This window comes from Brachyistius frenatus, unplaced genomic scaffold (assembly GCF_029030835.1).
Source record: "Brachyistius frenatus isolate BFR_SWC_R1_liver_20210118 unplaced genomic scaffold, ASM2903083v1 Contig_11, whole genome shotgun sequence".
Taxonomy (NCBI): domain Eukaryota; kingdom Metazoa; phylum Chordata; class Actinopteri; family Embiotocidae; genus Brachyistius; species Brachyistius frenatus.
In genome coordinates, this window is record NW_027210610.1 from 3,426,474 (window position 1) to 3,441,772 (window position 15,299).

Sequence of the window (15,299 nt, forward strand, 5' to 3'; positions counted from 1 at the left end):
ACGTGATAACAACAACAACAATAATATTAATAAGAGTACACAACTGGCAGAAGACAGGAGCAAAAATGTCAACGTTAAATAAAATCTAAAGTGTGTTTTGCATTTACAGTAAATATAGAGAAAAAAAATACATTTTAGTTTCCAACAAAATATAGCATATAGATATTAAAAATAGTTTTTCATTAAGTGCATAAAAGACTGAGTGCAGGGTTGACACTCTTAAGTATTACTCCTGTTTGAAGTAAACTCTCGGAGTGCAGTGGCATTGACGTATATCGATTCCGTATTCTCATATATGTTCTCTTCTCCCTTCTCATATGGCTGCAGACAGTCCATGATGCATTGGTGCAGGAAAACATACTGGGACTGAAAAGACATTAACAAAAGTTGCTGGTCATCTGAAATGCAGATCTCATGGTTTGAGAGAATTTAGTATTCTGGCCGACACTTCTTTGTATTCAGAATTTCTACAGAACTGGTTAAATGCCTCAGAGTTTTGCAATAATGTTGGCCAAGCCTTTGCTTTTGCACTTAAACTTCACTTTTGTGAGGCTTGTATTAATTTGACTAAAGGCAAGATTTCAAGTAAAAACCTGAAGCAGTGCAACTTATGTCCCTAATGCTACACATTGCTGGCCTGTGGTTTCCCCCCCCCCCCCACTATCATAAGCACTGAGATGTTGATATCTGGAGTTGCAAATAGAAATAATTTAAAATAGTCTGTTATGCGGATTGACTTGTAGTTCAAGTTAAAAAGGGGCAGAAAAAAAAGGCATCAGATCCATATATTTGAATGAAAGGATGAAAAGGAGCAACCGCTGGAAATCGAATAGCTTACACATACTATGCCGCAGTGTCAGTGCTTGTACTGTACCACCAGCTCTGTTTAAAAATAAATACATGGGTATGTAATTGAGGAAGTGGTATCTCAGCCTGAAGCAACTTAGTACCATTAGTTTTTACCTCTGTCTGCACCATGTACGGTCGATTCAGCCTCATCTTGCACACAAAGGCATTGATGCCCACTGCTCGCTCTTTCTCCAGCTGCTGAAGCAGCACATCTAAGGCAATGATAGTGCCAGTCCTCCCCACTCCGGCACTAAGAGAGAGACAACACAGCACAAGTGTCATCATGAGGTAGTCCTGACTGTAACACTGCATACTTAACCATACTTATTTAATGCATTATTGTGCCATGTATTGGTATTTGTAGCTGTGACCTAAGTGTGTCTCAGTGAGCTCTGATAATCCTTCACACACTGTCAGTTTTAATCGCCACTGTGGCAACAAGGAGGCACTGGACAATTTGCAAGTGTGGGTATTGGAATGGACCTGTTTAACTTTCTAGTTCACAATTCATAATGTCATGAAAACTGATATTTTATAAAACAAGATATAATTGCAGTGTTCGATTTGTGTTGACCCAATTTCTGGACCTCAAGTTTTGACATTTCTCTGACATTTTTTGTTAACCTTAAACTGGTTTTTATATAATAGAAGCCTATAAATGGTGTAGGTTTCTCTCCCAGGAGTCTAGATTGAAAGCAATCATTTATTCTGTACCTGCAGTGAACCACAGTTGGAGCTCTTCCTCCTTCTCTCTCTATGTGCCGTCTCACCAGCCTTCTGAACTCGATCAGGACTTCAGTGCACTGTGGGACTCCATGGTCCGGCCAGGCAGTGAAGTGGAAATGTTTTACTGTACGTTCTTCTGCGGTGTCTCTCTGTGAAGAAGATTCAAGTAGAGGAATCCAGTTAATGTGGGCCTTGAACTAGTGGTTGATATGAATTCTTGGAGTACCCAACAAACATGGTCCTCTTTGAGAGAAAATGTGTGAAAATTCATACATGCTTCTATTATGACACAAACAGCAAACAAAGGCATTAAATATTATTCTATAATTTGTTATTTGAGCTCTGACACAGCTCTATGTGTCAGACAAAGCTTTTTGTTTCGTTCACTTAACTTGGATATATGTTAACACTCAACCTATTAAATTACACAACAAAAAAATTTGAGAAATGTTTTGTACATGTTTCACACTAAACTCCCTTAACGTCCAGTTGGGCTCCTGTTGCTCTGATCTGGTGGTGACCACCAGCTCTCCATAGATGCAAGGCTTGCTCTCTCCAGGCCAGTACCTTTCACACTTGGTCTAGGAAAAGGAAACATAAAGTGGAAATGAACATCTGTTCATATCAGAGCTGTATGAGCTCTTTGTGAAAACATTTTTTTTTTGTGTGCAAAGGGAGGACATGTACATTATCTCCACCTGACAACACATTTGCTAGAAGAGAAAAATATTAACAATGCATCACTACATTTTAATTTGCACATCTTTTAAATTCTATTGTAATTTTACTGAGGACTTACCCGTCCGCCTTCGGTGCAGTTGGCTACCATGACGATGCGTTTTACACTTTCTTCCCAAATCATTCTCCAAAAATCGTTGAGTGTGGAGGGCAGAGGACCCTGAGTGGCAATGTATTCTCTGTTGCTGTTGTAGCCCTGAGAAGCAGTTGACAAAGTTGTCACAGTGCACTTATTTGGCTTTTATATGCCTCAGTGTGAAATGTAAAAAAGCCTTTTATGGTCACGACATAAGCATAACTTGCCAGACTATAAATGAATGTGCATTTACAGACGTTTAAGCAACCATGGGTTGCAACTTCACTCCACATAGTTAAAATTTCAGGCATTTCAAACCTGTCTTTTCTTTGAGTCAAGATTTCTGCATGCTCACTGTACTATAGTTACAGAAAGATCTTTACTAAATGGTTGTCAATTATATAGTAAAACTTACTGGCATGTAACTGGCATTAATGTAGTCTGAGGTCCCATTTGGATCTAATGTAGTTAGTTTCACCCGACACCAGTCGTCTATGATGAGAAAACAGAAGGTAATTTTGTTGCAATTTACCACAAAGGAAGACTTTTCTCAAGACAACCACAGCTCGAATGAGTAAGAGGATCTGGGCCATTTCATGAGTCTTCATTGCTCATGATCACGTGCCTGAACAGTCAGAGGACAGACTTACATGGCATGACGTTGTTGAAACGATTCTTCCCTTTGTTCTCGGGTAAAATAGCTACCCTTCGTATCTGGTCCGTGCCAATGGGAATGAGGTCCTAGATGGAAGTGAGAGATGACACGGCATGAAATACAGACAAAAGCCAACAGAAAACAAAATAAACACCAACTGGAAACAGTTCTGAGATCTGACTCGAAAATAGGAAGACAGAGAAGAGGAAGAACAAAGTACAGTTGGAGTTTTTTATGCACCTCATATTCCCGGCTGAAAGCTCGGTTCTCGTCCACTTTTAACTGATAGAAGTGCTCTGGAAACTTTGCTATAGAAATAGGTCTGAAAAATATACCAAATGTAGAATTCATGTCATTCTGTGTATCAAATGAAATAATAAATATTACAAAATATTGAGTACACTTTTCACATGTGGTTAACATAACTAATTCTCTCCCAAATGTGCCTCACTATACAATTATATAATGATACATTATACCTAATTCAATTAAAAGAAATTGTGGGTTACTAACAGCTTAACATTAACGAAGAGATGACGAAACTTTCGGCTACTTACTTAGCCGCTGTATTCGATTGTTTGGATCCACCAATGAATGCCTTTTTTCTGCTGTGGGAATGAATCAAAGAGTTTCACTGAGTGAATCTGACAGAGTAAATTTCAGGGATATAATTTTAACTAAAGCACTGACGCAGCACCAACCTGATAATATCTGGTCTTTTAAGGAAAATGAAGATCGCCACACAGACAAGAACACCAAAAAACAACACAGCAAATACTGACCCTGCAATGACACCTGCAGCGAGTAAAAACATAATCAAACATTTGAAACTTCAACTGATACTCAACAATGCAGAATATGCATCACAATAACATTTTTTTTTTTTTAATCGTGTAATTTAAGAAGACACATAAAGTTAAAAGAACCAAAGCAAGTCATATAACTCATGGCAAAGTGCAATAATGAGGGAACAGTAAAGAAAGTAAAGAAGAAGAAAAAAAACAGTACAATTGTGATGCAGTCACTTTTACTCACCCCTTGGATCAGTAGCACATGAAAAAACAAATGGTTCATAACTCCTTATGCTCCCAGACAGTGAAGCAACAGACACTGTGTATGTTTTGGCAGGTTGGAATCCAGGTATGATGATGTAATCTGTGTCATTGTCGTGCATTGTGGAATTCTTTCCGTTCACGTTAACCTCCACAGTAGTCCACACACCATTCGGCTTATTCCAGGCAATAAAAACAGAATAGCCAGATGCCCAGTACTCACAGTGAGCACTCAAAATAGGAGGAACTGAGTAAATCAAGAGAAAAGATGTCTTTACAATCAAAAACAACGACGCATTACAACACAGAAAATTGTAAATATATGACATGTCGAAAAAAACCTACATTTTATATTTTGGGTTTTTATTGATCACAAAGGCGCAACCCTTGAATCTGGGTAGGATGCTTGTTGTGGGCATTTCACTATTTATTCATGTTTTTATAGATCAACTGATTGATTCATTTTTATTAAAAAAAAATATCAGTCAATGAATTCATACTAAAAAATAAGTATTACTATCACAACCAATATGGTCACGTGCTCTGAGGTCTTAAATCTTTCACTACAGAATGTGAAATATTATGCTAATACATCAGATTATTTCTGTTGGGAATGCAGATTAATACATTTCGGTAAAACATATTTGTACTCACGGACTGTCAGATTGTGGCGACACTGCTGCAAAGGTGTGGGAAATTCTTCATACATGAGAGATATGTCATAGGTGGCACCAGGGTAAAGGCCAGTGAATGTCACATTTCTTCCTCCAGGACTGACATGAGTTTGTGATTTATTAGTGGCAGTAGCATTGGAGAACAAGCCTTCAATCGTTCCTCGGATTGATGAGTTCGTAACGTGCCAGTTTACCTTGGCACAGTCAATGGCTGAAGAGGATGAGAAAATAAGTGCAAACAGACACAAGTTAGTACATAATGTTATCAAATCAAAACATGAACTTGAGTTTTCCAGAAGCAGAACTTGTCGACTAAATTCATGCGGAAAAAAAAAGGTATTTTTATGATGAAAAATAGTTTGACATAAGGCTTCCATATACCTGTTACTGTGAGAACTTCATAAGCAGTGCTGTTGAGTCCTGAGAACAGTGTGATCACGCTGATTCTATACAGTTTTCCAGAATCAAGAGGTGTTACTGGATACGACACGATATGTGAGGATCCACCTGGGATAACTGCGAATTCATTGCCATTAACCTGAACCGAGTATTCCCAGTCTGTATTTTTATTCTCCCATTTTAGAGTTATGGTGGTCAGCAAGCGTTCAGTCACATTGACCAACAGCACCTCTGGAGGAACTGATGAAAAGAAACAAACTTTTATTCACCAAAAAACTCAAAGGTGGAAATTGTTTGGTGTGTTGAATTGGAATTACTTCATGTTATGACATATCACAAATATTATCTTGTTATTGCAAACATTTACAAGTTAAAAGTCTGAGTAGATATAGCCAGGCAGTCCCAGGCCACAGCTGATATTTCCTGCTTCTTTATTGCAGTTATACTGTTCTCAAATCTCTCCCTCTTTATCTGATTTATGACGGGACAAAGGTCAAAGGGACAAAGTTCCTAAACTGTACGACTACCGGAATTGTTATATGGCTATTTACTTTACGTGATAGGTTGAAAAAGTGAAAAGGGATAGGTAAATATAGAGATTCACAAAAAAAAAACATCTAGTTACACATAAATAATCACAGATCACCAACCTGTCGGAACAGTAAATCTGTGTCCAGTGCTGTTGACTCCCCCAAACGCAGTGATCAGAGTGAAATAGTATCGTGTCCCAGCATTAAGCAGAGAGACCTCATGTGTGACCGATGCCTCTTCAAGAGATCCATCGCTCTCGTCCATAACGTGACTGCCATTGTCCATGTCCTCATATAGTAGGAAGTAAGTTGAGATGTTCTTGACCTTGTACCACATCAGAGTTATACTGGTTTCATTTTGAGACAATACAGTCACATTCTGAACACTTTCTGGAGCTGAAAGAGGGCAGATGACAAACAGTGGTTTCTTTAGAAAACAAAAGTCAGACTTATTTAATTTTTATACATAACAGCAGGTTATTACAAGGATAATTTACTCTGGATAAAATTAATTTTATTCAGTCATACTATAACAGCAACACAATAAATGGGCCTTTATTACAAGAAAGACATCTCACCAGTGACAGCAGTGAGGTTGACTCCGCTGCTTCTGATGTTCTCAAACACAGTGAAGAGAGTGAACTTGTATTCAGTCCCACTTGTCAGATCTGAGATTGTGTGTCTCTGAAGTCCTGCTGAGGTAGTAAAGTTTGTCTCTGTTTCGTTGAAAACAAGTGTATACCGGTGGATGTCAGGCACTTCTGTCCACTGCAGAGTTATACTGGTCTCATTTTGTCCAACTGATTTGAGCTCATCAGCGTTACGAGGAGCTAAAATGTGAAAACACAAGGTGAAGAAACTGTAACACAATGGAATTTGCACATTTAAAAAAAAAAATTAATGAATGTTACTGACAAAAGGCTGTACAGTATTTCTTTACTTTTTCAACAAATATAAAGTTTCAATTAATTCCAGTATTTCTTCAGTGATGTCAAAAATATGAAGTGAGCAGCACCCTTCTGTTACTGAGAAACTTTAAATTAAACATTGGTATGGAGCTTTGTCCTAGCTGAAATTAGGTTAAATATGTGAAAACACATTCACATTCTTAACATGTTCTGGAGCTGAAAAAGGACAAACAGTGGTTTCAGTTCAAAAACAAATTCAGAGAATTATTTCAATTTTAAACATGACAGCTGGTTACAAGCATAATTTTAAAAGCATAAGTTTCGTTAGATAAGATTCATTCCATTCAGTCATACCCGGAGAGAACAACGCATCTGTTAAATGAACACAACATAACATTTCATAGTCCTCTATGAGAGGAAAGACATCTCACCAGTGACAGCAGTGAGGTTGACTCCACTGCTGCTGATGTTCTCAAACACAGTGAAGAGAGTGAACTTATGTTCAGTCCCACTTTTCAGATTTGAGATTGTGTGTGTCACAAGTTCTTCTGATGAGTTAATGTTTATCTCTCCTCCATCAAACACAAGTGTATAATTGTGTATCTCAGACCCTTCTGTCCACTGCAGAGTTATACTGGTCTCATTTTGTCCAACTGATTTAAATTCTTTTGCATTAAGAGGAGCTGAAATTTGAAAATAAATCAAAAAGGAACGGTTACAAAATTTAGTTTAGTTACAGACGACACGATATCCCAAATATAACGGTGTTTCACATGTTAGTAAACCAGTCAGTCCTGGCTCCTTTTGTGGGTTAATATCAGACAAAAATGTCTCACCAGTGACAGCAGTGAGGTTGACTCCGCTGCTGCTGATGTTCTCAAACACAGTGAAGAGAGTGAACTTATGTTCAGTCCCACTTTTCAGATTTGAGATTGTGTGTGTCACAAGTTTTTCTGATGAGTTCATGTTTATCTCTCCTCCATCAAACACAAGTGTATAATTGTGTATCTCAGACCCTTCTGTCCACTGCAGAGTTATACTGGTCTCATTTTGTCCAACTGATTTAAATTCTTTTGCATTAAGAGGAGCTGAAATTTGAAAATAAATCAAAAAGGAACGGTTACAAAATTTAGTTTAGTTACAGACGACACGATATCCCAAATATAACGGTGTTTCACATGTTAGTAAACCAGTCAGTCGTGGCTCCTTTTGTGGGTCGATATCAGACAAAAGTATCTTACCAGTGACAGCAGTGAGGTTGACTCCGCTGCTTCTGATGTTCTCAAACACAGTGAAGAGAGTGAACTTGTATTCAGTCCCACTTGTCAGATCTGAGATTGTGTGTCTCTGAAGTCCTGCTGAGGCAGTAAAGTTTGTCTCTGTTTCGTTGAAAACAAGTGTATACCGGTGGATGCCAGACACTTCTGTCCACTGCAGAGTTATACTGGTCTCATTTTGTCCAAATGATTTGAGCTCATCAGCGTTACGAGGAGCTAAAATGTGAAAACACAAGGTGAAGAAACTGTAACACAATGGAATTTGCACATTTAAAAAAAAATTAATGAATGTTACTGACAAAAGGCTGTACAGTATTTCTTTACTTTTTCAACAAATATAAAGTTTCAATTAATTCCAGTATTTCTTCAGTGATGTCAAAAATATGAAGTGAGCAGCACCCTTCTGTTACTGAGAAACTTTAAATTAAACATTGGTATGGAGCTTTGTCCTAGCTGAAATTAGGTTAAATATGTGAAAACACATTCACATTCTTAACATGTTCTGGAGCTGAAAAAGGACAAACAGTGGTTTCAGTTCAAAAACAAATTCAGAGAATTATTTCAATTTTAAACATGACAGCTGGTTACAAGCATAATTTTAAAAGCATAAGTTTCGTTAGATAAGATTCATTCCATTCAGTCATACTCGGAGAGAACAACGCATCTGTTAAATGAACACAACATAACATTTCATAGTCCTCTATGAGAGGAAAGACATCTCACCAGTGACAGCAGTGAGGTTGACTCCACTGCTGCTGATGTTCTCAAACACAGTGAAGAGAGTGAACTTATGTTCAGTCCCACTTTTCAGATTTGAGATTGTGTGTGTCACAAGTTCTTCTGATGAGTTAATGTTTATCTCTCCTCCATCAAACACAAGTGTATAATTGTGTATCTCAGACCCTTCTGTCCACTGCAGAGTTATACTGGTCTCATTTTGTCCAACTGATTTAAATTCTTTTGCATTAAGAGGAGCTGAAATTTGAAAATAAATCAAAAAGGAACGGTTACAAAATTTAGTTTCGTTACAGACGACACGATATCCCAAATATAACGGTGTTTCACATGTTAGTAAACCAGTCAGTCGTGGCTCCTTTTGTGGGTTAATATCAGACAAAAGTGTCTCACCAGTGACAGCAGTGAGGTTGACTCCGCTGCTTCTGATGTTCTCAAACACAGTGAAGAGAGTGAACTTGTATTCAGTCCCATTTTTCAGATTTGAGATTGTGTGTGTCACAAGTTCTTCTGATGAGTTAATGTTTATCTCTCCTCCATCAAACACAAGTGTATAATTATGTATCTCAGACCCTTCTGTCCACTGCAGAGTTATACTGGTCTCATTTTGTCCAACTGATTTAAATTCTTTTGCATTAAGAGGAGCTGAAATTTGAAAATAAATCAAGAAGGAACGGTTACAAAATTTAGTTTACAGACGACACGATATCCCAAATATAACGGTGTTTCACATGTTAGTAAACCAGTCAGTCCTGGCTCCTTTTGTGGGTCGATATCAGACAAAAGTATCTTACCAGTGACAGCAGTGAGGTTGACTCCGCTGCTTCTGATGCTATCAAGCACAGCGAAGAGAGTGAACTTATATTCAGTCCCACTTTTCAGATCTGCGATTGTGTGTCTCCGAGGTCCTTCCAAGGCAGTAAAGTTTGTCTCTGTTCTGTTGAAAACAAGTGTATACCGGTGGATGCCAGACACTTCTGTCCACTGCAGAGTTATACTGGTCTCATTTTGTTCAACTGATTTGAGCTCTGTCGTGTCAGGAGGAGGAGCTAAAATGTGAAAACACAAGGTGAAGAAAATGTAACACAACAGGATTTTCAAAAAAAGATAATTATCCTAACAAAATGCTTCATACTTTTTCAACAGATAAAAAATGTTCAGTAATTCCAAAACTTTATATTGATATTTTTGTCACAAAAAAACTATAGATTGTTCATGTCCCACTGATGCAGTAACACTATGTGAACACAAATATATAGTTGATGACATCTCTCAAAATATTAGCGTGTTTTGTTTTTAAATAGAGTTTTGAGTGTGATGTTCACTTTTACCACATTAACAACCAATCAAGATTGGCATTCACATTAGTGTTACATGTCGCCCACCAAAGACAAAAGACAGCAGTTCATACTTACATGGTTTTGCTGTTGTCATTGAAGTGGTTAGCAGGGTTGTTTTCGGTTCTGGTTTTGTTGCAGTTGTCACTGCTGTTGTCATTGTGACGCTTGATGTTGGTGTCGTGGACTCACTTACACCCTGAAAACAGAACAAGAATCGGCACAGAGAAAATTACCTAATCCCTAAAAATCCCCAAAGTTTACTTTTATACTGTACAATACTGCCAGAAAACCATTTAACTACAGAATCTACGCAGTTGGGACAACGCTGATGCAATCTCTATTCCAAGTATACCAAGGCCATTTAATTCATGCTTTCTATCTTGTATCGACTTGTACGGATGTGCAGGAAACTTGAGGAAACATCAGAGAATGTCAAATGCAAATTATGGTCTGGAAATTGTGTAACGTTTTGTATGTATGCTTCCAAAATCTACAAGTATATCTAAAATATGTTGATCAAAGAGCTGAAAAATGCATGAATTCATAAACAATGGCCAACCATTGCATAAAACCGCTTTTCTATTGCCAAAATCGCCCATGACCTATATTTTCAGCCCTAATATAACATTCAAAATTCGATATCTTCTGATAAATACAGTCTGGAATATATCAACAAAAACAGTACCGAGCTACATCATCTTGTCTACAATAAACAATATAACAATACGTTTTTGAGATATCGCTTGTGTTTTACATTGTTGTTTCCTCATTCATGCTTATTTTTTTTTCTCTGAGGAAGCAAATAGGAATAGATTACAGCAGTTTAGTAAGAATTAATTCATATTTCCCCATCTGAAAAAGTCCATAATTTGTATTTTGTGGAATAGTTTTTCTTGTTGCTTCTGTCTGATGTTTCAGAGAATGTAATTTCATTGTCTAAAGTGTAATTTCATTGTCTAAAGTTCATTATGTAATGCACATCCTGCCTTGAGCCCTCCGTGTGGTTTTGACTGCATGTTTTGTTGACAGTAACCTTTTAAAAAGAGTAAAACTATCTGAGCACCATCAAACTGGAAAGTAAAAAAAAAAAAAAAAAAACTTACCCATAGCAGACTCAAGAAAGCACACAGCAGCAGGTGGTCTGAGGTGGTTGTGAAAGATAAAATCTTCATCATTAGTAAGGAGTAAGGACTATTAACTTACACACATACTATGAACGTGTTAAATTCCTTTGTTGTCCCAAAATGAACAGCAACTTTCTTTTCTCAGCACTGCCGCTGGTGTGTTGACAGAAACAACAACACTTAAGGGTGGAAGAATTTCTCCTTCTGGGCTGACGCAGTACAATATTAACTTTATTCCAGAAGTGTTGACTTTTAATTTCTAACAATGTCCTCCTCCTGTAACCTCTGGTCCCTTCTCATACTGGCAAGTGACTAAGTAAATAGCTGCTTCTCCTTTTTGGCCTTGAACAACCACAGAGACCTTTACCCCGCCTGTTACTTCCTTATAACGGTCGCAGTGTGCTGCTTGTCAAACGTACGTCAATCAAGTGAATTTGCCTGTTATAAATGTTTATTAGTGGGAATTACTTTATATCTGCTCTCATTACATGTTTGGGACTGCCTGTTTAGCTTTTTATATAGGAACATTTTTTATTTGTAATTTATGAGCACAGGCAAACTTTTCAAATACAATTCAACATAGATACCACTGTTGTTTTTTTTGTTGTTTTTTTAAGAATTTGATATGATTATTCTCGTGTTTTCTTAGTTAAAATCACTACAGAGTCTATTCAGCTGGACTGGTGTCACAGAACAGTAAATTTGGCTTCTTTGCACCTTCTCGTTAAGCTGTGATATTTATAGCTTACTTGTGGTTGACATCTTAAAGGAACTGCAAACAGAAAATATCACCAACTTCTAACAGCATGAAGCCACGGCAGTGTTTATGATGTCATATTTTAAGTAGTGCTCAATAAAAGTGCTGATATGTCAAAGAAAAAGTTGTCCACTGGGCACAGGGGAAACATGAGGAGGAAGTGCAGCATAGTATTTTTCTTTATCAGATTATTTTTTAGTTACACTGTTAAACTGAACAAAAATAATCCGCTTCCGTTTTCAATACTGAGTATTGAGTATGTAATAGTAGTAGAGTATGGCTCTAACACTCATTCAACAATCACACAAAAGTACAGCAGCATAGTTAATTAAGTTCATCATAAACTTTGTATTGCATTTTTTTTTAAATCTCTCAAAAGTTAACAAGTGATACATTGAAGATAGTGATCATGTTTTTAAGTCCTAAGCTACACAAATCTTATCAAGTTTTTACAAAAATCTTTGACAAATAGTGACGGCATAATGCAGAATTTCTAAAATTTTGAGTGAAATAATGCTTGAAACCTGGAGCTTTAACCCGACTATGTTAGTACCATAAATAAGGCCAACAGAACTGACAGATATTAAAATCTTACAAATGGATGGAAGAAGAAAATCAACTCTGCAGCCTAACGACTCGTCCAAACATTGAAAAGAAAATACTGTACAGTTGGCGAGCCTTTCTGTGAGTGCAACGATATCCCTTTCTCCCTTTAAATCTTTCTGTCTCTTGGAGGGATTTCTGAGAAGCTCATCCATGACTGGTTCTACCCTCAACAGGAGATCCACTGCTTTTCCATGCTCAGGCGCAGACACGTGTATAGTAATGTGCTTAACACCAACCAGGGTCTGCTTAACCAGATATCTTCTGTTTTGACTTGACTGATCAATGTGCAGCCCTTTGTAAACATCACTAAACGTTGTATAGGATGTGATACTCAGTGTTGTGGCTCAACAGCGTGCGATCACTTCTATTAAAAAGTACAAGAGGAAAGCTGATGCAGTAGTTTTGTCTCATCTGAGACTGACATATGTAGTTCGTCCACAGCCCAACAGGCGGCAGTAGAGATGCACAGAGTACCAGCACACCAGCGAGCTAGCTGCAGTTAGCTCAGGAGGATAGCCGTTTCGTGTAAACAAGATCAAAGTCAGCCTGTCAGTCGCGGTACTGGCAGAGTGGCGCAGCGCTGCGTCCAGACAAGGTGGGTAACAAATGGAAAAGACGAACTTCATCCACATTCAGGGACGACTGACTTAACTCGTCCACGTGTCGTCGGTGCTAACTTAGCTCGCGTTAGCCGAGCAACAAGTAAGCTTACTCTGAATGTTGGCTCACTTAAAGTAAATGTCACGTAACGCGAGTGGGTAGTTGTTGTTTAAAGGGTTTTCAAGTGACGGGTGTGAACCGAGCTACAGTTTACTGCGACCACTAAGGTGAGCTGTTCACGCCACTTGAACTCAATCCGCTTCGTAACACGTGACGACAGCCGGCGTTGAACTGAGCTCTTAAATATCAGCTGAGTAACAACAACAACAACAACAAACAAACAAAAAGTGTCCTGCAGATAAGAGCTCTCTTCAGAGAGAAACCGTGTCGGTTCGTCAACTCAGGCTGAGGACGTAGAGGTAAGAAATAAGTCTGGGTTTTTGTTTTTGTTTGTTTTTCTGCCAGGAGACCAAACTGTTTGTATGTTGGGACTTTTGAGCATAAAAAAAAAAAAAAAAAACCGGTCGCTTATATTGATTGCTGTCCCGTTTCTGTCTTTTTAAGACATGCAGTCTGCGGTCAAACAGAACCTCCATTCGGAGACCGAAGGAGACGTCAACAAACTCATCAACCTGAAGCTCAACGCTTCCTACACCTACCTCTCTCTGGTACGATGTCTGCAACTGATCCGCAGCTGTAGGACGACGAGTGTTTCTAATGCGAGTTATATCTCTCGATGTTGACTTCTTTGTCTTAGGGTCCTTCTTCCTAAACATTGTGTTTCTTCTCCTCTCTTTTTAAGGGGATGTATTTTGACAGGGACGATGTTGCTCTGCCAAAATTCTCCAGTTTTTTCCTGGAGCGCTCGGTGAAGGAGCAGGAGCAGGCCGAGAAGATGCTGCAATATCAGAACACCAGAGGAGGCCGGATTTTGCTTCAGACGATCGCCGTAAGTCCCAATCCAGTCTGTGTGGCATTTTAAAAGTCATTTAATATTAAAGCTGGTTGTATTTCTTGGTACGTCTGTTGACCAAAGTATCAACTTTTGTCATTTTAGAAACCGAGTAGAGAGGATTGGAAAGGTGGTCTGGACGCAATGTCCTTTTCCCTGGAATACCAGAAGTCCCTGAACACGCGTGTCCTGGATGTCCACCGCAGAGCTGGCACCAACAATGACCCGCATGTAAGCATGGATTAGGAATACGCAGTGCTGCTTTTATGGCTGTGTGACGGTAAACGGACAAAAACAATCCTTTGTGTGTATGGAAGATTTCAGTGACGTTTAACATGCTATTAATATTAGTTTAGTATCTGTTTGACGATCTTAAGAGATTTTTATTTTTTTATTTTTTATTTTACTCTTACCCACTGTTTCTTTTCTGACTTCTTTTGTAGCTCTGTGATTTCCTCGAGCAGCACTTTCTCCTCGAGAGCCACGACACCATCAAGCAGCTGGGCGATTACATCAGCAGTCTGACCCGCATCACCGCGTCGGAGACCAACGGCCCTATGGGAGAATACCTGTTTGACAAACACACTCTGTAAAGGTCACAGCAGAATAGTGACTATACCAGCTCCACATGTTAAAAAAAAAAAAAAAATACACTTCGACAACGGGGGCAACAGTCCCGTACACTATGCACTCGTTTCCGTTAAGAAAACGTTAAAATAGTTTCATGTTACTCTTAACTTCGTTCTTGCGCCAATTGCACAAGAGAAATTCTGAAATACCTCAACAGTGGAAAAACAACGTTCTCACAAATGTGGTGCTTAAAAACTACAATTTTCTTCGAAGCTTGTTGAAAAGAGTCGCTCATTGTCAGACTCACTCCGTTTTATCATGCGTAATGCATTCCAGTGTCATTAGGTTCTGCCTTCACCTCTATTTTGTAAAAATGCATAACATTTTGAGTCCAAATTGGGAAAAAGATTTAAATATTTGGAATCTTTTTTTTGGAAAATCTCATTAAAGCCAGATAATGCTGACAAGGTCTTCGTTGGTCTCGTTTCAAAATGTGTTTTACTCTGAAACTCGTATGTCCTGTTGTTCAGCAGACAGTCACGTCTCCCGTCACATCTGCACCTATAGAAAACTGCAAAGATAACAGTAGGACTTTGGTTACTCGCTGTTGGGTGGGAGCTTAATGGTTAACATTAGTCCAACAGACAGTTTGTGGTTTAAAAAAAAAAAGTCCACACTGCTTCTTGGTAAATTATATATTGCAAAAACACCGCGTGTCAACAGAGTGCATC

The 15,299-nt window shown here is 38.4% G+C and overlaps 2 protein-coding genes across 3 annotated transcripts; one reads left to right on the plus strand and one right to left on the minus strand.

Annotated features, from left to right (window-relative positions):
* Window positions 1-17: 17 nt before the first annotated feature.
* Window positions 18-11,376, minus strand: LOC138616938 (receptor-type tyrosine-protein phosphatase H-like). The gene is made up of 23 exons (XM_069691538.1): window positions 11,063-11,376; window positions 10,035-10,155; window positions 9,414-9,668; window positions 9,013-9,264; window positions 8,608-8,859; window positions 7,849-8,100; window positions 7,444-7,695; window positions 7,039-7,290; window positions 6,278-6,529; window positions 5,820-6,095; window positions 5,152-5,409; window positions 4,751-4,981; window positions 4,080-4,343; window positions 3,746-3,839; window positions 3,602-3,652; window positions 3,285-3,366; window positions 3,040-3,130; window positions 2,805-2,881; window positions 2,375-2,509; window positions 2,034-2,156; window positions 1,564-1,724; window positions 964-1,099; window positions 18-366 (listed from the first exon to the last, which is right to left on the minus strand). The coding sequence occupies exons 1-23, from the start codon at window positions 11,132-11,134 to the stop codon at window positions 220-222; spliced, it is 4,086 nt and encodes a 1,361-aa protein (XP_069547639.1). The 5' UTR covers window positions 11,135-11,376; the 3' UTR covers window positions 18-219.
* Window positions 11,377-12,914: 1,538 nt separating this feature from the next.
* On the plus strand, window positions 12,915-15,039 carry LOC138616962 (ferritin, heavy subunit). 2 transcript variants are annotated; one of them, XM_069691579.1, is made up of 5 exons: window positions 12,915-13,041; window positions 13,611-13,714; window positions 13,849-13,995; window positions 14,104-14,229; window positions 14,442-15,039. In XM_069691579.1, the coding sequence occupies exons 2-5, from the start codon at window positions 13,613-13,615 to the stop codon at window positions 14,589-14,591; spliced, it is 525 nt and encodes a 174-aa protein (XP_069547680.1). In that variant the 5' UTR covers window positions 12,915-13,041; window positions 13,611-13,612; the 3' UTR covers window positions 14,592-15,039. The 2 variants fall into 2 exon arrangements, with proteins under 2 accessions (XP_069547680.1, XP_069547679.1); XM_069691578.1 differs by lacking the exon at window positions 12,915-13,041 and adding an exon at window positions 13,287-13,465.
* The last annotated feature ends 260 nt before the right edge of the window (window positions 15,040-15,299 follow it).